We start from the raw sequence: 25373 nt of genomic DNA on the forward strand, positions 1-25373 counted from the left end.
CATGTATGAAACTAACTTGGGATGACAGATAAGTCTTTGAAGTTCGTACCACCCTGTAGACTTGTAACCGGCTTAAATAAAGTTGAGTGAAGGCGCTTAGATGTTAAAGAGCGTATGTCTGGAGATACTTTGTGATAGATGGTCAAAGCTGCATTATTTATTTTAATATAACTCGCGATGGTGCGAATGGTGATATATTATGCATGTATTGTATATAAATATTCTTCTTGAATCACTCTATCTATTAAAAAAGTCAAGCAAGGCAAGTCAGCATCAAAATCCGTTGCGTAGTTTGCGTAGTGAAGTATTGCTTTTTTCGGATTTTCGAAAATTTGTCATTAGTAACATGGAGTCCGGTATATGGCAATAGGCTCACGCCCTATTATATTACATGAGATTTACAACATGAATTGGAAAAAATGAGTGCACATTGTACACTTGTACAGTGGTATTATATGCCGTAATGTGCACCACTGCCTACGCCTTCGGTAATAAAAGGCGTAATATAAAAAAAGAAGTCTAGTACAAATACATTCTTTCCAGATTAAAAAAATCCACGTCTTTTAAAAGCTAAAGTTTAAAAATGCAGCATAGAGATTTAATTAAAACTACTGCAAAAATCCTATTCAAATATCCTTCGCGATGAAGATAACAGAATTGGAAAAACGGCGGCGTTAACTGCTTAATCAATTAAGAGCCTTAGAAATGGAAATGAATTATAATTGACTTTGTCAAGCTTTACTTGGTTCTATTGAAAAGCCACTGGGGTTAACGATGGTAATTGTCACATTTAGCGACTGTTTCACCATTCGTCTGTGGGTATTTCCACATGGAGGTGGTGTGTTTCACCAATAAACTTAGAACTTTTTAAACGTCACTTCTTTTAGTCCCGAATAGGTAAGCAGAGGTGCACCTTACGGTACACGTAATGCCGCTAAACAATGTACACCCATTTTTCACCATTTGTGTTATAAGTCCCATGTAAAGGGGTGCCTATTGTCATAAATTGGGCATAATTCAAAACTCCATGCTACAACTGTGAAATTTTCGAAAAATAGCCCGCTAATACTTTGCCCGACCCGGGAATAAAACCCGAAACTCTTGCAAAGAGCAATAAACTTATGTGACTGATAGTTTACACAAAATTAAGTTCTTAAATCTTTATTTGAAAGGTAGTGGCTATATAGACCTTATAAAACCGTTCCGTAATGTTTTGACTAGAAGGAATAAGTACTTACAACCACTAGGTAGTATGAGTATGATGAGTAGTAATAGTAGTAATAGTAGGCCTTACTAATAAACCTTATTACTTTTTGTTATCAAGATGGTATGAAGATACTAAACTACCAAAGTAATCGTTGGTACCTAATACACATAACATTACAAAATTACTACCATATTGTTCATCTCACCATCATCAAAATAGTTCCCCCTTACACTGAGCTCGATAGACACAGTTACACCACATTTCAAGTTTCACCAACACGTATACACTATTTCAGGGTTGCCGATGACAACTAACGAGCATTTCATGATGTTGTTCCCGTCGCGCCCTCTATATTGAATACGTGGTTTGTTGCTTAACATTCGCATTAGTTTCAATCGCGACAACCCTACTAACTTGTGTGTTAATGCCATCCCTACAACAGTTGGTATTGATGTGTGAGCGTTTCTTGTAAGGAAAGTAGTATAGGAGCTAGCTAATGTTTTGATGCACGGCTTCATCATGATAATTTTATTTTCTTTCTAGATTCAGTAAAAAACGAGAACTTAAAAGATTTCTGCTTAAATAAATGTGTAACAGAAAGTTTACTTTTAATTTTTACATAGGGGTAATAACATACATAGAAAATATTATTATCGAAATCATATAACCAATTTTAATATCCGATCCGAGTAAACAATTCGACACATCGTATTTTTTCTACATCTACTAGTACTTGCATTCAGTTAATTAAAAAACGTGCATAAAAATGCAGTACTAACGTTGCACAAAAAACACCACATTTTTCCAGTACCAGCAAGAAAGCAACTTCACAAAATGAGCTATTAGTATTCTACTCCTTTAATCAACACCAAAGAAATCTATGTAACACGAGATTTTCTCGTCCGGACCACGGAAAATGCTACCATATAATCTCGGAGTCGCATTATATATATAGTGAGATAAGAGCCTAACTTGAGGTCCTAAATAAATACAGGCCCAGCTGAAATATTAAGAGGGTTTAATTTAATAAACGGTTGGACTATCGAGGTTGACATTACAAGTAAGTATGAATCTATGTAGGGACCTATTTACAAACAATTTTGGCTTTACTTCGGCTATGAAGTGTCAAATATCGTTAAGTTTAGTAGTTAATGTTTGGGATCGTTTCTATTGATACTTTTGTATTGGAAATCGTTTGTTATAGATTTTATTTCTATAACAGGGATCAGGGTATAGTATTACACTGGTTTTTTTTTTTTTTTTTTTACATTTAATGGGTCGACGTTTGACCGCTATCTCACCTGATGGTAAGTGATGATGCGGCCTACGGTGGAGCACGTCTGCCCATAAGCAACCTATTCACTCGGGCCTTGAAGACACCCAGGTTATACCCATCAGGAAACACAGACTCCGGCAAGGAGTTCCACTCCCTAGCAGTTCGCACAAGGAAGCTTGAAGCGAAGCGCTTCGTGCGAGTTGGTGGGATATCTACCATGAAGCGGTGACGCCTCGCCGATTGTCTTGTGGTTCGATGATGAAAAGGACTAGGGGGAATCAAGTTGTGCAATTCCCCCGCACACTCTCCGAAATGTATCCGGTAAAAAACGGAAAGGCTTGCGACCTTGCGCCTGTGTTCAAGGCTTTGAAGCCGGGCCTCCACAAGCGCATCATCGTTGATGAGCTTCTTGGCACGCCTTTCAATGTGTTCGAGCGCATCTAGCTGGCATCTAGCCGAGCCGTCCCAAAGGTGAGAACAGTACTCCATACATGACCGAACCTGCGCTTGGTACAGGCTCAGCAGTTGTTTCGGTGTGAAGTACCGTCTCACCTTCGAGAGGATACCCAACTTCCTACCAGCCAGATGCCCTTCGACTCTATATAAGAGCCGAAGTTTAGCGTTGGCGATAGAGTTACGCCAAGAAGCTCTAGATGATCCGATATTGGAACCGATACATTTCGGAAAGTAGGAGCCAGCGGAAATTGACTCCGTTTGGCAGAGAATAGACACGCCTGGGTTTTGGTAGCGTTGAACTTGACCAAGTTGGCGTCACCCCAATCGGAGACCGCCTTCAAGGACGAGTTCAACCGTTCGACCATGGATTCTCTTAGAGACTGGATCTGTGTTCCGCTAGTCCGCGCATCGGACACATACCTTTCAACAACTGTGCTGTCATCTGCATACCCAAAGATACCGGGCTTAAGCAGGTCGTTGATGTGCAGCAAAAAGAGCGTTGCTGAAAGTACTGACCCCTGAGGGACTCCGGCGTTGATACCAAATTGGTCAGACGAGCAGCCATCGATGACTACTCGAATTGACCGATCCCTCAGGAAGTCTGCAATCCATCTGCACAGATCAGCCATATGCAGGAAGCTTGCCGATAAGGCTGTCGTGCCAAACCCTGTCAAAGGCCTTCGATATATCGAGAGAGACCGCTATTGCCTCCCCGTGCTTCTCGATGGCCTCGCTCCAAATGTGGGTGGCATACGCAAGAAGGTCCCCAGTGGATCGGTTGCGGCGAAACCCATACTGCTGATCGCTGAGGAGGTCGTTACCTTCAAGGTATGCCAGGAGCCTGTTGTTGAGTACACGTTCCATACTCTTACAGAGTATGGACGATATTACGGTTAACGATATACGGTTTTTGGTGTTGTGAAGATTTTTTGAGTCACTCTAGGTAAGTAGTTTATAAATATTCTTTATCTCGTGTCTTTCTCGATTATCGTGATTAATTTTATTAACATGCTCACAAAAAACAGAAAAACAAGATCAGATATTAAAACTGCAGGACAAGTAACATTGATTTCTGCTTCTATAATTCTAATCTCCTTAGTACTGCTGGCGACACGAAAATTTACTCCAAAATAACATCGGTGGAGGATGTATTGGCTCTCCAAGATGATTTGAAGTGTTTGGATGAGTACTGCCAGTTAAATAAACTTGACCTAAATCTGGCAAAATGCTCAATGATTACTTTCTGTAGAAAACGGATCCCATTGCTTCATCCGTACGAGATAAAGGGTCAGGTTCTGCAAAGGTGTGATGGAGTGCGTGACCTTAGTATTTAACATAATGCAAAACTTCAGTTTGATATACATATTGACCTAATAATAATAAGTAAGGTTTCGAAAGCGCTGGGCTTTGTCATGAGAATACCTAAGTGTTTTAAACAAGCAAACACTATTCTAAATTTTATACTGCACCTTTTAAGCAGTAATCTTGAGTATGCGTCTCAGATATGGAACCCACGTTATGATAAGTATGTAGGCTGAATTGAAAATATCAAAAAAGAAAATGGGTTATTAAAGATTGACTTTTTGTTACATGTCACTTTCTTCGTAGTCAAATTATATATCTGTTGGCTTTCCAAAACATTAAATAAAAAAAAATAACCGAGAACTGTTTGTGAACGGATCCAATCCAGACTAGATTGTATTGTATTTTTTTTTGTTTGTTCCAATTAACTCGGCAATATTGTTTATATTAGTTTTTTAATTTGCAGTTTTAATATTGGATCTTTGCGGAGAACTGGAGACTATGTTATATTTTAATATAGTGTGCCGTTGCATACAGAAAGTGCTTTGTTTATATTAGTGTTCGTGAAAAGTGGTTCTCCTTAATTGTTTTTATTTTTTCGGTGTGAAAAGTAATACATCGTCACAAGTACTAAAAGAATGGTATAAAAACTTCATATTACGAGATCGTCGTTATATTATAAATGTGAAAGATTTTTTTTTTGTTTGAAACCCTGAAACTACTAAACGGATTTTGATGAAATTTGGTATACAGACAGGGCGTGAGTTCCCATTTCTATCTCACGGGCCGGCGAGCGAAGTCGCTAGCATCAGTTAGTTACATATAAAAATATAGGATAAGATTTTCTTTTTCAATCTTTTACTGCTAAAATGATGACTATATGAATCCAATGGTAATATCAGGTTATTTTAAAAGCTTTTCAGTAAATACAAATAAAATACGAACACAACGAACGACGTTTAAAAAATGATGTACAATATCTTTTTGTTGCTAGCTCTCTTACTATTTTACTAAAAGTTTTTGTTATCAGTATATATTATTACTGTCTACAATGCATTAGAATATAAACTAAACAAAGGTTCACAAAATTACTAGTACTAACTACATACAAACAACTCTAAGGATGAGTAAAGAATAATTAAGTTTTTATCTTAACCACACGCCCGTTTATCACGTTCCATTGTTTTGAAAATATTATCTAGTCACGTACAGACAAACATAACGAAAAACTATTATGTATGTGTTATTTAACTAAGAATTTCAAAGTTTAATCAAATAATTTTATTTAGTAATACCTAATAAATCATAAATAAATAACGTCACGCTTTTTATCTCCGAAGGGCTATATATATAATGCCACTGTACGATGTATACCTACTTCTCACCATTTGTGATATAAGTCCCATGTAATAGGTGGTGAGCATATTGCCATATACCGGGCACATTTCCAGAGTCCGTGCTACTACCTACTGAGAAATTTTCTAAAAACCGAAAAAAAAGCCCAGTAATACTTCGCCTAACCCGGGAATCCAATGCGAGACCTTTTGCCTTTGGCACTCGCACTCGCGACCGCTCGGCCAACAAGGCAGTCGAATCATTCCGTCTTATTATAAATCCCTGGAAAATAGAAAATTAGTAGGTAGTAATTTAATGTCCTTTTTGTAAAAAATCTCGAAGTTTATCCAAATTAATTTTGTATTTAATTAATGTAAAATTAATTAAATACTAAGTAAATGGACAAGCACTTGCTATTAATTTCATATTATTTACTTGAGCGACGAAATAAAGAATGACTTTACTCAAAATTACAAAACTGCCATTAATTAGTTGAGTTTAAAAATTAGTTAAGCTTTAAAACTCAATACAGACGAAGTTGCGTATCAAATCTAGAGTAACAAACCAAGAAAATGTGCGTAACTTTGAATTTACTTAATTTACAAGTACTAATAGAAAGCACCTTGTTCAGCGAGACAAGGACAGAAAATAGAAAATTTCTGAGTGAGATAGAGAGGAATAATGGCACTAACGACCTTTGCGGGTTCGGGGTGTAGTGGCACTAATGGGTGAGAAAAGGATGTCTGTGCGGTATCGCCATGTGGCATGTTTCAAGGAAATCCGATTAATGAAGTGGGTGTTGGTGGAAAGTGTCCAGACGGTACTACTCAAAATGGGTCGCCCATAAACCTTTGGTTTACCATCATAAATCTTTTAAAGGGACTGAAAGAGCATTTTCTTGGACCTTGTGTGGTTTATTTGCGTATTGAAAATGTGGCTATGTAAAATATCGGAATTGGTTTTCTCGTATGTGTTTTCTATTGTGTAAGTTCATTCACCTGACATTGAGTGCCTCGTCAGAAAGTAACTACATATCTAAGCACACTTGTTTTTCATTTAATAACTGATAATATAATCTGTAATATTAGGTACTCTTTTTAAGGGGAATATCATCCAATAACTTTTCCCGCCTTGGACGTGACGAGAAAGAGCGTCAGACTCTTACTGACTAATACCCACCCCGTTCCTACTCCTGCTTTTCGAGCTGGAGCCCCGGTAAACCCGCTAGTTAGTCCGCAGCTCTGGAAATATTAGGTACTAACTCTATTACTACCTTGTTATTAAGAAAATGCTAAAATACAGACCGCAAATTTGAACCTGTATTCTACACATTTCATAATCAAAACGCTTCGCATTTAAAAAAACAAATCAGCACATTCTATAGACACTCGTACATATTTTATTCGTTAGCCGAGCTTAGCATATTTCCGCAAAGTTGAGTTCACCGTTTATATCCCAAAGCGATGGACTAAAATACCGCAGTTTTGATAAAATTCAAAACCAACTTTCGTAATATGAAGTGACAAATATTTTTCGTATAAAAACAATATGTGTTTTGCATGATGAGTTATTGTTTTTGTTCACTGTGAACAGTTTTACGTGAATATCATGATTTTATTTTGTGAGTTATGAGATTTGTTAAATCTGAGCTTGTATAAGATTGAACAAGTGAAGGGAATTGGAAAATAATAAAGGCAAATATATTTGCTTTTTGTTTGATGTGTTTGAATCGGTTAAATCGTTGAGATATGTGATAGAGATGTGACAAAAGGGAATAATAATATTAACATTGTATGTTTAATTAATTTTTCGCTTTTGTAGTATCTTTTTTGATATCGAGATAATTTTAAAAACAGAAATATTCTTTTATAATCATCATGTACATACAAATATTCCCAACAAAGTACAAATAAAACAAAGAAATTTAGCACATTTCTGCAGTATTTATTGATAACTTTAGTACCGGTTTCCTTTGAACAATGGATGACCATAACTTAAAGATTAGTCTTATCGTTTGGACGTGACATTCCTAGCTTATTCAAAGGTAATAAAGTACTTCGTATATTTATAAAAGGGACCTAGATATTAATTTGTTTACTGTTTAAGTAATTCTTTTTTAAAGATGTCGTTTCTTTCAATATTGTTAGTTTCGTCTGCTATTTATTTCGTGAGTATTTTGAGTGTAGTGTCATATACGGTTCTTATTTTGGATATTACTCCTTCATATTCTTCTGTTCGGATACTTTGATTGGATATTTCATCTTTTAATTAATAAGTGTTCAATAATCGCTAGTCAGCAACCCTACTCTTGCTGTGGGTGTTTTCGAAATTGCCTATTGGATTACACCGACTTAACAGAAACCTGACAAACTTGCACGGCAGCCAAGCGTGGAGATTATAGTAACCCTCTCTCTTATGTTTGGGAGTCTTCTTATTCAGCAGTGGACTGTCAACTGCGGATGAATGAAAGGAATAAAAAATGTATAGGAGGATATTCTTTTCTATTTAAGTTATCGAGAAATCCATTTGTTAAAAAAAAAACCTTCAGACTTTAGGGCCGTGGGATCCAAGTGCACATCATTCTCCTTACAAGGATATTGTAAAGAGGATGGTTGACACTTGACACTTGACTTTTTAGGTATTTTTTAGTTAGATATTTTTAATATAAATTACAATTGAATATTAAATAAACTGTCCAATTTACGTAAAATAAATAAATAAATAGATAAAGTGTAATAATTTCCGCATCACTGAATACAATTTCTCTTAAATTTAGGAATAGCATAGATTAATACAATGTTCCATTTATATGATAATCGTCGTCCATTAAGTAGAATAACGGCATCCGAATGAATGTATAATTTGGCGTATCATTAGCATTATTGTTACAAAACTGTTGTCATATATCTATGTGTATGATGTAAGCCTACCTATACATGTTTACTTCTTGGTGCTAAGAGGTATGTTTCAATAGTATTAAGATATAAGGAAGAAGATTTTTAAATTACTTAATATGCGTGTTTGAATCGAACAGTTTAAGTTTTTTTTTCTGTTTTAATATCAATTTGATTTATTATATTACATGTTATCTTATACATAGATATCAATCATACATGTAAAATTACCTGTTATTTCAAAAGGTATATAAAATATAATCGTACCAAACAAATATGTTTCTTTGTTAGAACGTTTCGTAACAAAAATGAGCTAAAAAGAGTAATTTAAAAATCTTACCGCCGTACCCAGAGTCATTTAATGATTACTTAACCCAGTCATTAGCAATTGTTTTCAGTAGAAAATCGTTACTAAGGAATAGTTTAAGTAATCATTAATTGTCTGAGTGTGGCAGTTATTTCAAATTTCGTCTTCAAAAGAAAAAGTCAATATGATTTTTATATAACACCATTTATTCCAGGCAAATGCAAGACCGAACCAGCCAGAAGCTATAGTCTCGTCTCCTATTGCAACCCTTCCCAAAGTGCAAGCTGCTGACCCAAGTACAGATGGGTCTGGTCGTGTATATGATGGTCTTCCCGGGTATCTGGTAGATATGTCCAAAATACTTGACCGATACGTACCGACGTTTGATCCAGATATGGATCCTGAGGAGCAGGAAGAAAAGAAGGCACGTAAGGAAAGGATGGATGCCTTAGACCGTTGGGTGAGTGTCCAAAATAATTATAATTAGGTAGCTAAAGTTTATTACAACTTTGGTTTAATTTAACTGCTACTAAAATGTGACAATACTAAAATATTTTTAATTTCATTGGTTGTTAGATATAATACCTAGCTTTCACCACCTTGTCTCACATATGTGTTTAATATCCAAAAATAAGTGTAGCAGGGTTTTACAATTATGTCAATGTAGCAGTAACAGCACCGAAAATACTAGGTTAAACTCACGTGGACCAGGTTGCAGGTGAAGAAAGCTAGTATTTGAAGCATTGTTAATTTATGAGAATTAAATTCAAATACTATGAAGGCAGATGATAATAGACGGCATATACAAGACAGCAGATACTAAACAGCAGCTAGATTTTGGTTTATTTTTTCCCATAACCTAATACGTTTACTTATTTTAAAATCGAAATATTAAAACTTTGTAGCAGTCTATTATAATAAAAACGCAATACTTCCCGACTTCGGTTATACACTTAAACCTTTAAGTAAACGTTCACAATTCTAAAGTAGACAATGCATGAAGTAACACAAACTGCCATGTTTGACCAGTTACTTATAAACCGAAGGTCTGTTGATTCTACAAATGTACTCGAAACGATTTGTGTTTGTCGTTTTAGAATTATTATTATATTAGTTACTACTTATTTGAAGATTTGAGTTTATATTTGCTTTGGATTGTTATGTTAAGTGGACTTGCGTTTGTGCGTAATGTGGCTAAATAGAGATACTTTTTAAACGTCTCATTGTTTGCTAGTACTGTTGGTTGTTATGTGAACTTAACCAATATGAATCACAAAATGACAGGGCGTAAATGATTGTTTATTATTGGAATTAATAAGTCTTTAACTGCCAATAGACTGTTGAAGGCAAATCCTCCACTAACGTTGGTCACTGGTGACTATCACGGCGTTCAATGTGTTAATGTAGGATTATGGATATCATATGAAAACCTCCAGAAAAATAGGTGATTACATAATTATAACTTAACTAACACCGATTAATTGCTTCTTCACCAAATGAAACATGTAATGCTTTAAAGATACATTCACCTAACTGAAGCTCAATAATAAAGCCAGTTGTAAGTAAAATATTTTAAAAAACATTTTGGTGACAAGATCTTTTAAACGTCAACTCAAACTAAGCTATTCTTCATATTACATGACTTCTTTAAAGATCTTTTATTTTCAAAATCAAAATTAAAATCTAATAATATTTTTCCTTTGTTTCAGTTTGGACGAGAAAATTCGTCGATCTAAGCTATAACGACATTCCGAAGTATTTCTTTTTTATTATTAGTAACATACGAAACATTGTTATTGTTAATTTTAAGATTTTAATGAGTAAATAGTTATTTGAAATGCTTATTTTGTGGTTTAAACATTTTATGTATGTATCTGGAAAGGCCTAACACTTATAGTCACATCACATTTGTCCAAGGTACCTAGAATAGATAGTCATATCAGTTGTTATTGTAATTAAAGTTTCTATGTATCTACATTAGAATACATGATAACCTATTAAAGATTTATCGTTGCTTGCTTCTCTCATTACATAGTACCTACCTATGTATGTATTAGAAAATACCTAGTGTCGATCGATCACCTTGTTGGTCTAAGTATAGCCTCGGGACATCATCCCAACGAGAGTGGCTCTTTATTTAAGTTATAGAATCTAAATACTGGTTATATCTTTGACTGAATGTTTGGTAGTGTTACTACCTAACAAGGCGTTTCCGGTTCAATTCCTGGAGCAGCCTTAGGTTATTCTCAATTATTATTGCGGTCGAAGATGGAACATTACTATTTAGTAACAGCCTATTCGCTCTGACATAACGTAACATATTATAATTTATTAAAAGATTACTGTGTAAAAATTCAATATGTGTCCATAACACATAAATAAGTCCTTTTTTATGGAATAGGGGGCAAACTAGCAAAAGGGTCACCTGATGGTAAGCGATCAGCTCCGCCCATGGATACCCGCAACACCAGAGGAGCCACAGGTGCGTTGTCGGCCTTTTAAAAATAAATACGCTCATTTGTTGAAGGTTTGAACGTCATATCGAATTGGAAATACCGCCTATACCTTTACCTGTTTAATCGATGCTCAGACTAAAATTACTAGAAACCAAATAAAATCGATACTAATTCGAAATCCAATACTCCATTAGTGCGTATAAAGCCCTAGTTCGTTAGTGTTAGACATTTCGATTCCGAACTTCAATAATTACGTTCTAGGTATCGATACCGACTCACCGTTTTGATCTCTTCAAACAATTGGGACTGAACACCGACTATTAGCACAATTGACGGCACAGTCGATAACATAATACCTAATGCGGTTTTATCCGATTTTCTGTACCTATAAATTGTTCATTTATTTGAGGGGATTATTTTTAGACAAAGAGATTATTTGGCCTGTATCTAACGTAAGCCTAATGCTACACTGAGTATCAATAGTCAATGTAATTTTTGATACTGACAAAGAGTTTATAAAACAATGTTTTTTCCACAGCTAATCTAAAACGAATAGTAGGTAAGTATACAATACTATATATGATGTAAAATTACATCAAACCTAATATCATTTTGTTTCATGCACTGTTAGACTAATCCCGAGTAATCTGGTAGTGTAGTGCCTTTTTTATTGAGGGAAGAAAATCATCCAATGTCTTCTTGGGTGAGGCGGGAGGGAGTGTCAGACTCTTACTGACTAAAAACCACCCCGTTCCTTCTCCTGCTTTGAGCCGGAGCCCCAGTAACCTATTACGTTGTCCGCAGCTCTGGAGTAGTGTAGTGCCCTACAGTAACATAATTTATATAATATGTAGCTATATTCATCTAGACTAATAAATAAAATTGGAGTGTCATTATTTTGTAATATTAAAATCATTCAATAGTGCTCCATTCACTTAAAGCTTGCCTGGTAATATTAGAAACGATACATGTTTGACTGGAGTTATAATGAATTACTCCATTAAATTAGGATAAACAAATATTATTATGTACAATCATTTAATGTTTGTTTAGAAATGTATTTGAATGAACTAATAAGTACATTGGTAATGAGGATTCAGCCATGTAATGAGCTAAGCTATGAACTAATTTTCTTTTAGATTATAAGTAAATATAGTTCGATTGGTGTGGTAGCTGGGCAATCAGCAATCGCATGGCAACTCTGTGTATGATCTGCAAATTGTTGTTTCGGATTTGGGTGTCATGTGTTTGTTTGTAAATGCACCCACGACACAGGAGAAAATTCTAGTGTAGGGCAACGTTTTTAATAAAAAAGAAAAAGGAAGATAACTGTTCAGAACATTTTATTAACAGCCTTGATGGTCGAATCGCCACAAAAGCGACTGCTAAGCAATAATAGGTCTCAGATTCAAATAGCAAGCATAATTTTATAGCTTTTCGAATACTGAAATGTGGGATTCTGCTCGCTTGTAACTTAACATGGTTTTAAAACTTCTGCTACTAATACTACACTTAAAATTATTATCTATTACTTTCAATATGTTTCAAACATTTTTTTTTGTACATAACTAACACAGATAATCAGGTCATTGACTCTTAAATAAAATTAAACATTGATTGTATGAATGAATGTTACTTTAATTTTATACCATACCTACATACCTATTTGGTTATAAAATATTATAGAACAACTTGCCTCGTGAATTCTGCAAATAGTAGTTATGCCTAATTACACAAACATAGTCATTAAGCCCAGACACTAATTACTGTCGTAAAAATTAATTATTTTTGTTTGATTTCTGTATAGGTACTCAAACTTCTTAAATACCATAACACTCATTCGTTTAAAACTAAAAATATAAGATATACCGGAAATAGTACTAAGTATATCTAAAGTACTATCTTTATCATATTTGAAACATGGGAATATACTCCTATATAGCCTCCTTGTAATCAAATTGATCACGTTTAATCTCTTTGTTAATGCGTTTGATGTTGTTCAGCTATCTGCCGCCGCTGGCACCGCCCATCACCCTTACACTTCATGCGTCAATTCAACGGCGTTAGAAAGCGGATCTCACCAGGTGCAAGAAAACATTAACTTAGTGGTGGTCAGGCGCATGTGACCACCATTGTACCTAGCAAGTCGAGAATTGCCTACAACGAGATAATTTCAAGTCAATATGGGGCCAAAATATACCAATATTAGGTCAATTTGATGTATATTCCTGTGTAAACCTAGATATTTAATAAAAACATTTATTTATGACTTACTAGGAACTGAGTATTATTGTAAATAATAGTGAATATGAATCAAGAGTTATGATAACCCCTCTATTATTACAAAAATTCTCGGATGTTTACGAAAAGCGTAATTACCACTGATAGAGCCAATACGTCGAAATGTTGTAGTACCTATCTTTTGTTTTCTGACGAAATTCTGACGATAGATAAGTATTTAGGTACCGTAGTATTTATTATTAAAAACTAAAATAACTATATGAAACTCTGATGTATTTCCAGCTTCCTGTTTAATTCTGACTCATTGAATGGGTCAAAAATAGACACATACCATGATAGGAAAGCGTATTGTTTATCTATCTTAAGGAATGTCTCACGTTAACCCATTGTGGTCCTACTTTTTTAATAAAGATGCGTAATAAAAGAGTATTAAATTGGATAATAGATTTTTTTAAAGCTGTTGGTCAACTTAGGCACATTTTGTGCGCAACCGCATGGTTGACGAAGTGACTGGGCTGTATTTGATTCTTGCACGGAACAACGCATGAGTATAAGTTTGCTCAACGTAAAGCAAACTCGTAATAAAGGTACTGGGTGTGAAGTATGTATGAATTTGTATGTTTGTAACCCAAAACTTAGAATTCAAAATTCTAGTTTAAGGCAAAAAATATTGTACTTATCCAGTCAAGGACCAAGTTTAAACATCCGTGTCTGTAAACATCCTTTGTGGTCACGTCACACATCATAATTTACCTAAATATCAATGTACAAAATCATAATCGCAGTTTTATGATATGTAAGCCCATAGTATTTGCATAATACCTAGTACTAAGAAGCCAGTTTACCTGACGACTGTACCTTTGTAAATACCCGTTTACCGGTACATAAACTAATCGTTTGCCAATACAAAGTTTAGTATTTTTCATCTTTCCTTACAAGTTGGTTTTAATCAAAGCGAGTATGTTTTGGAAGTGTACAGTTTTTATTTGTGTTCTGTCGGTGTTGGTTGTAAGTTTTTTTTTATTATGTATAATTAGTGTTAAAAGTTGAAATTGTATAATAAGAGGTAGGTACAAGTGGCGAATTGTATTTGGTAGTATGGAGGACTGAAAGCGAACATCTTCCATAATTTTATTATAATTTTCGTCAGACATACTAAATTAATTATTATGTTATCGGCTTACTCACGTAACTATTTGACGAGGAACTTGACTAGTTTTAAGCCATGCTAGAGGCTTATATTCTTTGGTCTTTTTTATTCGATGATATTTCTGCATTTCTGAGATAATATCGAAGTATTGATCTATACTACGATTTAATTTTAAAGACCGGATGAATAATAATCAAAGATACAAACGTTATTGGGATTATTTTGGTATATTTTTAGTTAAAAGCGGATGTTACATGGTTTGTTTATGTTGTCCACAGAATGGAGATCCAATCACCATCAGTCCTACCAACTTTATGTCCTCTACTCCTGCAACGCTTAACTTAGACAGTTTAAAGCAAAACATGGCGGAGTTCAGAGAATGCATTGACAACAGCCTGGCAAATGTAGCTGGAGATGTGAATGAAGTTCATCTGCGACCACTCATTGGTGCCATTGGAGATCATATAAATCGATTTTCTAGAGCAGTAAGTGTATTTAGCAAAAATAAGAAATATAATTTGACTAACGCCCGAATACTCAAATGCTACTCAATTTTAAGTTGTATTTAAATATCGTGCCATGTCTGTCATTTTATAAAGAATTCATAGTGACAGAACTAAATTTGAGACCGTCTTAAAATTGAGTAGCGTTTGAGTATTCGGGCATAAGTGTATGTGTTACACAGTGTCACATCACTTCAAAAATGTACGGTACTTTAGTTGTTATTGCTTGACTTAAAAATTAATTAAAATAACTCTAAATTTTGCCCCGAAGTCAAACAAACAAACAAACAAACTCAAACAAACTATATATGTACATAACACCGTTACAGAATTTTATCTGATGAATAAAATTTTGCGAAACCAACATAATTTTTTTCAAATGATATTAATTTTATTTTTTATTTTTTTCAGTATGATGAACTGCTCGGCGTTAAACAAGAATGACTACGGTAATACATTACACGGATGCCGATGTATCATAAAACATTTAACTTCTTTTACAAAATGCGTTTTATTTTTATCTATTTAAAGTGTTAATTTAGTACTAAAAGCAAAACCCCACACCACGCCAAGAATCATCCTCTAGTTCATGGAACTCATAAAAGAGTTATTTTAAAGCATGTCTCACTGACGGCTGGGTCATGGAATATGCAACATATTACACAATCTAAAAGGCAGGATTTGTTAAAAAAAATAAAAAACATTCAATAGATTTTTGACTTTAAGTGTAGACACGAGTACGAGTGTAATTCAAATTCAGATTAAAAATCAACACACACCCGCTTTCCTCTACCATTCTTTCACATCAGAAATAAATATACGTAGGTAACCTTATATTATAATTTATAGTATTCTCTCTTTGCGTATGTAAAATGATGGCATATCATACCATCATCACACGAATAGGTACACACAATACATAATTGCAAAAATATGCATTTATTTTGTCATTGACGATGATCATAATGAACCATCTGCATGCTACACTGTGTTGTATTTTTTCTACAGTACTATGTATGTATAAACCCTAAAGAACATATCACACTTTACCGACACCGTTCCAACCCAGCAAAACAATTATCGGTAAAATTTTATTAATAAATCTTATATTAATAAATCTTATATTAATAAATCTTATATATTTCATAACTTGACTTTACTGCACGATTGACGCGGTGGCTGGGCAACCGGCTGCTGAGCAACGGCTAGTGGGTTCGATTTCTGCACGATTCCAACTCTTTTTTGTGATCCACAAATTATTGTTACGGGTTTGGGTGTCATGTTTATGTGACATTGTATGTTTATATACGCACCCACGACACAGGAGAAAATCCTAGTGTAAATTAATTATGTCAATACAAAAAGGCTGCAAACGCGCGGTCCGTGCGCTGCCAGCGCGCTTAAGGCATTTTCGTATAGTTTCCAAAGCAAATAACGCCGTGCCGTGTCCGTGTCGTTTATATGTGCGATGAACTTAATGATAATAATATTGTTATTGTTGTGTCTAATAATAACGTATCTTGTAGGATGTTGGGTATTATCAAGTGTGTTTCTCATTTATCGTGTAAATAGGTATAATTCTAATGTTGCTGTTGACTTTGAGGGATCTTGAGAGGTAGGTATTGCTTATTATAATACAAGCTAAGTTCAAACAGATAGGCAGTGTATGCGTGTTTACCAGAGCTTCGGGAGAAGGAACAGAGTAAGAACTGGATGGTTTTTAGTTAGAAAGAGTTTGACGCTCCTCTCCTCACCCAAGGTGGATCAGAACCCAATGGATAATTTATTTTAGCCCTTCAAAAAACTATGCGCATTCGCAGATCCTACCTAAACACATTAATTGCTAGTAATGTTATCATTCAAGTTATTTGATGGATGTTTTTTTGTAATTTGGTCAAACAATTTGGCACGATTCCATAGTATAATTTCTAATCATTTTGGAAATTAATAAACCAATAATACGATCTATGTATCTGTTTACCAAGACCATTCTCCACATAATCATTAAATTTGTCACTGATCGACCACCGAGGCAGTCTCAATTAATTACTTATTTATTAATTAGACGATGTAATGAAATCTTATCTTTAATAATATTTCCACTATTATAATAATTGAACTTCGTGCCTATGCAAGTATGCACCAACTCCCGCAGTGATAAACAGCTGACGGATGTTGTGATGTTACTATCTAATGCACTTCGATACACATACATAAGACGGAATTACTGATAGATATTGGTTGTACTATGTATGTATGTTGTATACTTTTTAGTTATAATATAATATTTGCATCTAAAACTATGATAAAGAAAAGAAAACTAAAGATTACCTAGGTACTATTTTACAGAGCATAAAAAATTTCGTCTGCATCGACTTCAACAGGGAAAAAATCCAGAAGGCTAGCAGCATTGCCGCGATGTATGGCAATGCTTAACCTGTGACTGAATATTTAGATCTAAAACTATAAAACTAACACAGAAAAGAAAACTAAAAATTACCTAGACACTATTTACAAAGCATCAAAAACTTCGTCCGCAATGACGTCATCAGATATCAACAGAGAAAGTATTTAGAAAGCTGGTAGCATTGCCACGTTGTATGGCAATGCTTAACCTCTAACTGAGGAACAGACCAGCTCTGGTCACGTACCTTTTTAACCTTCAAGAACTTAACAATACGCCTTATTTAAACTACATAGTTATGTTACAAGTCCTAAGTAATAAATGTGGGAATGAAAATAAGTGTGGGAGAGCCATGCTTCGGCACGAATGGGCCGGCTCGACCGGAGTAATACCACGGCCTCACAGAAAACCGACGTGAAACAACGCTTGCGTTGTATTTCGTTGTGTGAGTGAGGTTACCAGAGGCCCAATTCCCCCTTCCCAATCTTCCCCATCCCCATTCCCGAACAACAACCCTTAAATTCCTAACTCCCAAAAAGCCGGTAACGCACTTGTAAAGCCTCTGGTGTTTCAAGTGTCCATGGGCGGCGGCGATTGCTTACCATCAGGTAATTCGTCTGCTCGATTACCGGCAGCTGCCCCATAAAAAAAAAATAATAGAAGATAAGCGTGAATTTATTTGACACTACTGGCATAAATCCAGACTCCGTACTTATAATTGATTTGTTTTAAAACATCCCAATGCGATTGCTGTTGTATTTCTCAGTTTAAGAGCATTTCTACACTTTTTGTTATACTTGATTGGTTGACGGTGTTGGGCCACTATCTCGCCTGGTGGTAAGCGGTAATGCGGCCTACTATGGAGCACGTCTGCCCATAAGCAACCTATTCACTCGGTCCTTGAATACACACATGTATATATCCTATACTTCTTTTTCTATACAAGTCTGCATATACAGAAGATGTGGTTATTGCAGTTCAATTATCTCATTCATCTGGTACGGAGATGAAGCATTAAAATGAGTCAAACGTCCGGGAACACTTAATCCAATATCCCGTTTGACGTTTGCATTACGACTTTGATGTACCGTCTTGCAAAAAAGGGGAGGTAATTGATTCATTCGTTAGGACCCCAATATGTGATGAGAGTGGAGTGAGCATTAGTCACCATACTTATCCTTTAAGAGGTTGTCAAATTAACTAAGGACTTTTATACATTTGGTAGATATCACACCAGAGCCCTTACTCTTGAAACCAATGTCAATTTGCAATCCAATAAAATCTCAATAATTATTTAATGTCGAAAAGCAAGAGAAGAAATGGGGTCTTTTTAGTCAGTAAGGGTCTGACACTCTTTCCTACGGAGGGAGAAGTCATTGGATGATTTTAACTCCCCTCAAAAAACCCTTCTAAGTATATTTTTAATTACCTCTCTATATCGTCGTTTCAATGATTCGAGATCTCTTTTTCAGCTAAGTCAGTATCAGTATTGTACCATTAGGTAAATTGTAACTGCCGACTAGACAGATCAACGAGCAATTAATATAACATGTGTATAGCACGTTGCTTGCTGATAACATCAAAAGTGCAAACGTTGCTTATAAACTGACTAGGTTATTATTACGGAGTTACTCGCATCCGTTTATGTCTGTCAAATTAATTGCTAAAATTATCATCTCTTCCTCATCCATTATGTTATCTGTGGGACCTATTTCAATTTCAGTTGCGCCATGAGCTTTGATGATGCTAATGGCAGCATCGCAGAAGTTTCACTTAATGGTAAGCAATTGCCACCTCCCATGGACACTCGAAACTCCAGAGTCACAAGTGCATTCCCGGCCTTTTGGGTGTTAGGAATCTAAGGGTTGTTGGGGAATCGGGGATTTGGAAGATTGTGAAGGGGGGTTAGGACCTCCGGTAACTTCACTCACACAACGAAACACACACAAGCGTTATTTCACGTCGGTTTTCTGTGAGGCCATGGTATCATTCGGGTCGAGCCGGCACATTGGTGCCGAAGCATAGTTCTACCACAATTCATATTATTCGGTTCAATAGTTTAAACATGTTAGCCCAACAAACAAACTACCTTTGACATCAAAGATATTATACTTAGGATTAGTGATTCACCATTGACCTGAGGTCAGGGAGATTGTTCTTTGATCATCGGGACGATATAGGAGTCACGTATAGAGAAGATCGCAGTTTGCATCCTACAGTTGCATCGCGAAGTTGTAATTATCCTCATCAATATGAACAAGCTGTTGATTGTCCTTTTGGCTGTGTGCCTCGTTGGTGTAAGTATTATTTTTGTTATTAAAATTGTAACCAAATATCTGTATTATGTTTTTAATTCTGACTGCACGGTTGGCGTGGTGGCTGGGCAACTGGCTTCCGTACAACGTGTAGCGGATTCGATTGACGCACGGAGCAACTCTTTGTGTGATCCACAAATTGTTGTTTCGGGTCTGGGTGTTATGTGCATGTGAAATTGTAGATTTATAAATGCACCCACGACACAGGAAAAAAAATTAGTATGTGGCAACGTTTAAACTAATCCAAGTTAACTTATTTACTTTGATCTAAAATAATGTTAAAAATTGATCTATATCGACAGATTGATGGATATTAATTGGATATTTGGGTTATTAATTTGGGCCGCAAGTCGAAACTAAATCAAAGTTATTTTTCTTTACCTGTTTACTAAATGAGGGAAGAGGCTTTGGTCAGCAATGGCCACTTATAGACTGTTGATGTGATACTAAATAACTATTTTTTGTTCTCGTCTATCTGCACCATCCAATTCCAAAACAAAGTAAGAAGATTTCTAAAGATCGATTGAGCTGAACGCTATACCCTAAAAATATTACATTGTTATAAACTTTCCGTTGTTTGGATATTCAGAACAGATGTGCTTTAATCCTCACCATCATCATTTCTGTTTCAAATAATGACCCGCCATTTTATTTTCTAAAACAGACTCATGCCTTTGTGAAACGCGATGCGCCTGCAGGAGAGAATCAGTTGGAAAACATACAGAAGCAGTTGCAGGAATTCTCAAAGAACTTCAACAACCAAATGGCCAGTACTTTCGACCCTGATACCATGAAGAGGAATTTGAACCAGTTTGCCGAAAGCATCAACAAAGCTGTAAGATTCATTTTCGTTTGTTTTTTGTTCTAACAGAACTGTCTACTACTGACTGCACGGTTGGTGCGGTGGCTGGGCAACTGGCGGCCGCGCAACGTGTCGCGGGTTCGATTCCCGCACGGAGCAACTCTTTGTGTGATCCACAAATTGTTGTTTCGGGTCTAGGTGTCATGTGTATGTGAACTTGTATGTTTGTAAACGCACCCACGACACAGGAGAAAATCCTAATGTGTCCAACGTGTTTTCGAAAAAAATAAAAATAACTACTTATGATGTAAAAATGAGAGAGTCCGTTTCTAGGCTTATAAATCTCGTTTTGATCATATTTAATTGAAAACTTTATTGTCCATTCAAGTAAAGTAAAGCATGCATTTCAACAGTAAGAATGTGTGTGGGTAATCAAAAAGGTGTCAGAATATTAATTTGATGAATCTAAATTTATTTCTACTCAGCTTCAAGTGGTTGCAAGTCCACAGGACGCAGAGTAGCGCGTGTTGAATGCGACTGCCGGGCAAGGGGTCCCGGGTTCGATTCCCGGGTCGGGCAAAGTATTACTGGGCTTTTTTCGGTTTTTCTAAAATTTCTCAGTAGTAGCACGGAGTTTGGAATTGTGCCCAGTATATGGCAATAGGCTCACCCCTATTACATGTGACTTATAACACAAATGGTGAATAGTGGGTGTACATTGTACAGCGGCATTAGTGTAAAATAATGTATAACTAATATTTTCATTTTACAGATGAGTGACATGAAAAACAAGCCACCGGCAGCATAGAAGAAGACTGATATTTTGTAATGCAATGTAGACCTTAACTTAACTAAAAGTAGATTCAAAATCTTTTATCCAATATTGTGAAGGTCGTGCGCCTCGAACTAAAATACTGAGTTTTGAATAAAATAGATTTTTTTGTAAACACATTTTTTTTGCTTGGTTTTATTCAATTATTTGAACTGCGGTTCATTTCCTGAGTTTCAAGGAATGCTGAAAAAGATTTGTTTTCTTAGGTCGAATGAATAGAAGCATGATAGCGGAACGACATCCTGATGTCGATACCCAGTTTGGGTAGAATTTTATTACTGATTAATGATTATACATAAATGGTAGCAGTGCGTAGAAACGAAATTAATAACGTTTCATCAATTTAGAGTAAAAGAAAATGTAACATAAAATAAAACCCTGTTGTTTGTGAGCTAAAAGAATACTAAAAGGTAAGAAATAACTTTGTTTTTAAACGGTTTTATTTAGGTTGTACTGTTTGTTTGTTTGGGTCAAATTTAGTAATTTGTCTTTAACCCCCTTCTTGACGTTCAATTGATCTTATATTTGGTATACACTCTTTATCTTAATGATTAAACTTAATAAGTACATTAAAAACGTTAAACAAAAAAATAATATGGATTCCTTGTAACTAGTTCTATTTTGACCAAATTGTTGCATCATGTAATGGCATTAATTCTTACTGTTTGATTTAAAAAGTCAAAACTTAAAATCACATATTGTCCTCGCAACAAGCATGTATTTATCAAGTAAACACTAATATAATTACTTTAATATTTGAAAACTAAATGCCATTTCTATTTCATTAACAAAAAAAATACCACCGTACTCAGAGTCACTTAATGATAACTTAATCCCATCCTTAGCGATTCTTTTTGGAACAAAATCGTTACTAAGGAGTCGTTTCAGTAATTATTAAATAACTTTGAGTACTGCAGTTACAAATTATTAAACACCATCAATAATGAACAAAGTTATTTACGATTTAAAACAAACTCTAATTACAATCAACATCTAATCATCCTTACTAATATGTTTACTTAGAAATTACATTGGACTCTCCCAAACACTAAATTTCGTTGAAAACATTAGAGGTCATTGAGATAAGCAGTTCAAACATAATTTGGTCGAACTTCTAAATATATAGGAATGCTGGTGTTGTGAGCAGCAGTATCAACTGTGTTGTGTAGTTGTGAAGACGTCAGTCAATATGAACAAACTCCTCATTGTCCTTTTGGCCGTGTGCCTCGTCAGCGTAAGTGATCTCGTATTATTTCTTTTAAGGTGCTCCCACACAGCAGTTATATAACGTTATACAACAATGTGTAACATTTGCAATAGCGTGTAACATACTCTACAATTACTGTTATAATTTGTTTAAACACAAATGTTAAATCAGTCTCTAACGTTATATAACTGCTGTGTGGGAGCACCTTTTCGTTATAAGTTTTTAAACAGAAATGGTCACTATAGTAATATCATTAGAACTTAAAACGGGATATTTACCATAGCAATATATATCATGCAAGCGCCATGATCACAGATGAACGGATGATTAGTTCATCCGTGATCATGGCGCTTGCAACAGTGCCGAAATATCGGAAACTCACAAACTAAATGGTATAGTAAATATCCCGTTTTAAGTTCTAATGATATTTCTTTTACGTGTCCAATTTTGGGACCCATAGTGAGAAAATGCAATATTTTATTCTCATAAAAAGTGCTTTATGTGGTGTCCAAATAAGATTCTTTTTCTTCACCTAGTGTTGACCAGATTTGAATGTCAGAACATTTTTTTTTGCTAGACTTGTTATCAGAGATTTATGAATTACTAGCTTATGCCCGCGACTTCGTCCGCGGAAAATTAAAAAAATTAGGGTTGTACTACCCCTAACATTTAACTAACTTAGATGTTGGCCGATTCTCATAGATACCGGATAAGCACAAAAAAATCATCAAAATCGGTCAAGCCGTTTCGGAGGAGTATGGCAACGAAAACTGTGACACGAGAATTTTATATATTAGATTTCTATAGTGATGTTATATTCACCAACTACCATCCTTGTTGTTTTAATTCGTTTAACATTAAAGTTAAGGCCTTAACTATGACAAATGACAATAATACATTGAAATGTATACTTAAAGATACAAGGAACAAGGTTTAAAAAATAAGAATACCTATATAATTGTAATTATTTTTGATACAGGTTCACGCTTTCGTGAAACGCGATGCCCCCGCGGCAGCCCCATCACCATCAGCAGACATTCAACAACAATTGGAGAAGATTGCCGCAAGCGCGAAGAGTTTCGGTGAAAATGTATCGAAATCAGTTTCCGAGGCTTTGGACCCCGAAAAGATAAAACAGCAATTCAATGAGATGGTGAATGCTGCATCCAAAGCGGTAAGAATTTTGACTGAAAGAAGTATAGATAGATAGATAGATAAGAAGTACTGATTAGTAAGAATTGTAAATTACTGCACTGTTGGCGCCTCGACTGGGCAACTGCTGCCGCGTAACGTGTAACGGGTTCGATTCCCGCAATGAGCAACTCTTTGTGTGATCTACTACAAATTGTTGTTTGGGGTCTGAGTATCATGTGTATGTGAACCCATCACACAGGAGAAAATACTAATGACTTTAAGTGGTGATTAATGATTATTCTTTTCTTATTTTATTCCGTGTACGAAGCGAGTGAGTTCCTTTTTGTTAATTTTCTTTTTCTTTTTACAGATTGACAGCTTGAAGCCCAAAGATGCCGCCAAACCCGCTGCGTAAATGAAAGACTGATTATGTTACACAATAGCATTAATTACGTATTACCTATGTATTTCCATGTATAAAACTAAGTTCATACCAATCAATCACAGATCCATGTTTCCCAAGCTGTATGTTACAATCTCACTAATATTATAAAGATTTTAAAAGCAATTTTAGTTTTTATTTATTATAGCTTTTGCCCGCGACTTCGTTCGCGTGGAATAGTGACTTCCGGCAAATTTTTGGTTTTAACCACATATTTCCCGATCTCGCGGAATCTCTTCAAAAATGAGATGTAGAAGATATTCCAGGGAACTCTTCAAAAATCAACATAATGAGCTCTGCGTTTGAATTTAATAGATGTATACTCACTTAGGGCATTGAAAAAATAGTTTAAAAACGGACTTAAACTAAAGAAATATTATAATCTTTCCGAACTTAAGATGAAAACTAACTTAAAACTAAAGAAAGCTACGAATTACGAATTTATAACAATTAAAAAAGAAATTATATTACAACCTATCCTCTATGCTATAATTATAATAACCAAGCTTAAACTAAATAATTTAAAAGATACGGCATTTCCTATCTGACTACTCTGAGAAGAAAGCAGAAGAAGAAGAAGCTTCTTTGTGCGAACTGCTAGGGAGTGGAACTCCTTGCCGGAGTCTGTGTTTCCTGATGGGTACAACCTGGGTGTCTTCAAAGCCCGAGTGAATAGGTTGCTTATGGGCAGACGTGCTCCACCGTAGGCCGCATCATCACTTACCATCAGGCGAGATAGCGGCCAAACGTCGGCCCATTCAATATAAAAAAAAAAAAAAAAAAAGGCCGGCAAAAAAAAAATGCCGAAACAAACTCAGAGGTCATAGTCTCTTTTGATGAATGATGCACGATACGTTTGTTAAAATAGTCACAAGTAGTCTACATGCCAATTTTTGATTTCTATATAGAAAAATGCGGAACGTTCCCTACAGACCTTCCATCCCCCATTTTAGCAAAGTGGGGGGTTAGATAAAACAAATAATAGTCTATGTCATTCGTCGCGTTCAGCCTACGCCTTAAAGAGCCAGACCTCCACAGACGGGGCCCAGTAGGGCTGATGCCTGATCCGGGGCTGCGGACAGCGTAATGGGTTACCCGGGCTCCAGCAAT

General features: G+C 35.5%; 5 protein-coding genes across 5 annotated transcripts in view; 4 read left to right on the forward strand and 1 right to left on the reverse strand.

The window, feature by feature from the left end:
• LOC118269840 (suppressor of lurcher protein 1) overlaps positions 1 to 25373 on the reverse strand; it is a 436792-nt gene that overhangs the window by 150458 nt on the left and 260961 nt on the right. The gene's annotated exons all lie outside the window — the stretch shown is intronic.
• Positions 7603 to 10791, forward strand: LOC118269844 (uncharacterized). The gene is made up of 3 exons (XM_035585178.2): positions 7603 to 7743; positions 8992 to 9237; positions 10487 to 10791. Exons 1-3 carry the CDS (start codon positions 7699 to 7701, stop codon positions 10511 to 10513), a joined length of 318 nt encoding a protein of 105 aa, XP_035441071.2. The 5' UTR covers positions 7603 to 7698; the 3' UTR covers positions 10514 to 10791.
• On the forward strand, positions 14315 to 15776 carry LOC118269845 (uncharacterized). Its single transcript, XM_035585179.2, has 3 exons — positions 14315 to 14482; positions 14903 to 15109; positions 15539 to 15776. Exons 1-3 carry the CDS (start codon positions 14435 to 14437, stop codon positions 15569 to 15571), a joined length of 288 nt encoding a protein of 95 aa, XP_035441072.2. The 5' UTR covers positions 14315 to 14434; the 3' UTR covers positions 15572 to 15776.
• On the forward strand, positions 19662 to 21599 carry LOC118269848 (anionic antimicrobial peptide 2). Its single transcript, XM_035585184.2, has 3 exons — positions 19662 to 19828; positions 20511 to 20681; positions 21421 to 21599. The coding sequence occupies exons 1-3, from the start codon at positions 19784 to 19786 to the stop codon at positions 21454 to 21456; spliced, it is 252 nt and encodes an 83-aa protein (XP_035441077.1). The 5' UTR covers positions 19662 to 19783; the 3' UTR covers positions 21457 to 21599.
• LOC118269847 (uncharacterized) lies at positions 22546 to 24389 on the forward strand. Its single transcript, XM_035585180.2, has 3 exons — positions 22546 to 22714; positions 23667 to 23861; positions 24192 to 24389. The coding sequence occupies exons 1-3, from the start codon at positions 22670 to 22672 to the stop codon at positions 24234 to 24236; spliced, it is 285 nt and encodes a 94-aa protein (XP_035441073.1). The 5' UTR covers positions 22546 to 22669; the 3' UTR covers positions 24237 to 24389.

This window comes from Spodoptera frugiperda, chromosome 30 (genome assembly GCF_023101765.2).
Source record: "Spodoptera frugiperda isolate SF20-4 chromosome 30, AGI-APGP_CSIRO_Sfru_2.0, whole genome shotgun sequence".
NCBI classification, from domain to species: domain Eukaryota; kingdom Metazoa; phylum Arthropoda; class Insecta; order Lepidoptera; family Noctuidae; genus Spodoptera; species Spodoptera frugiperda.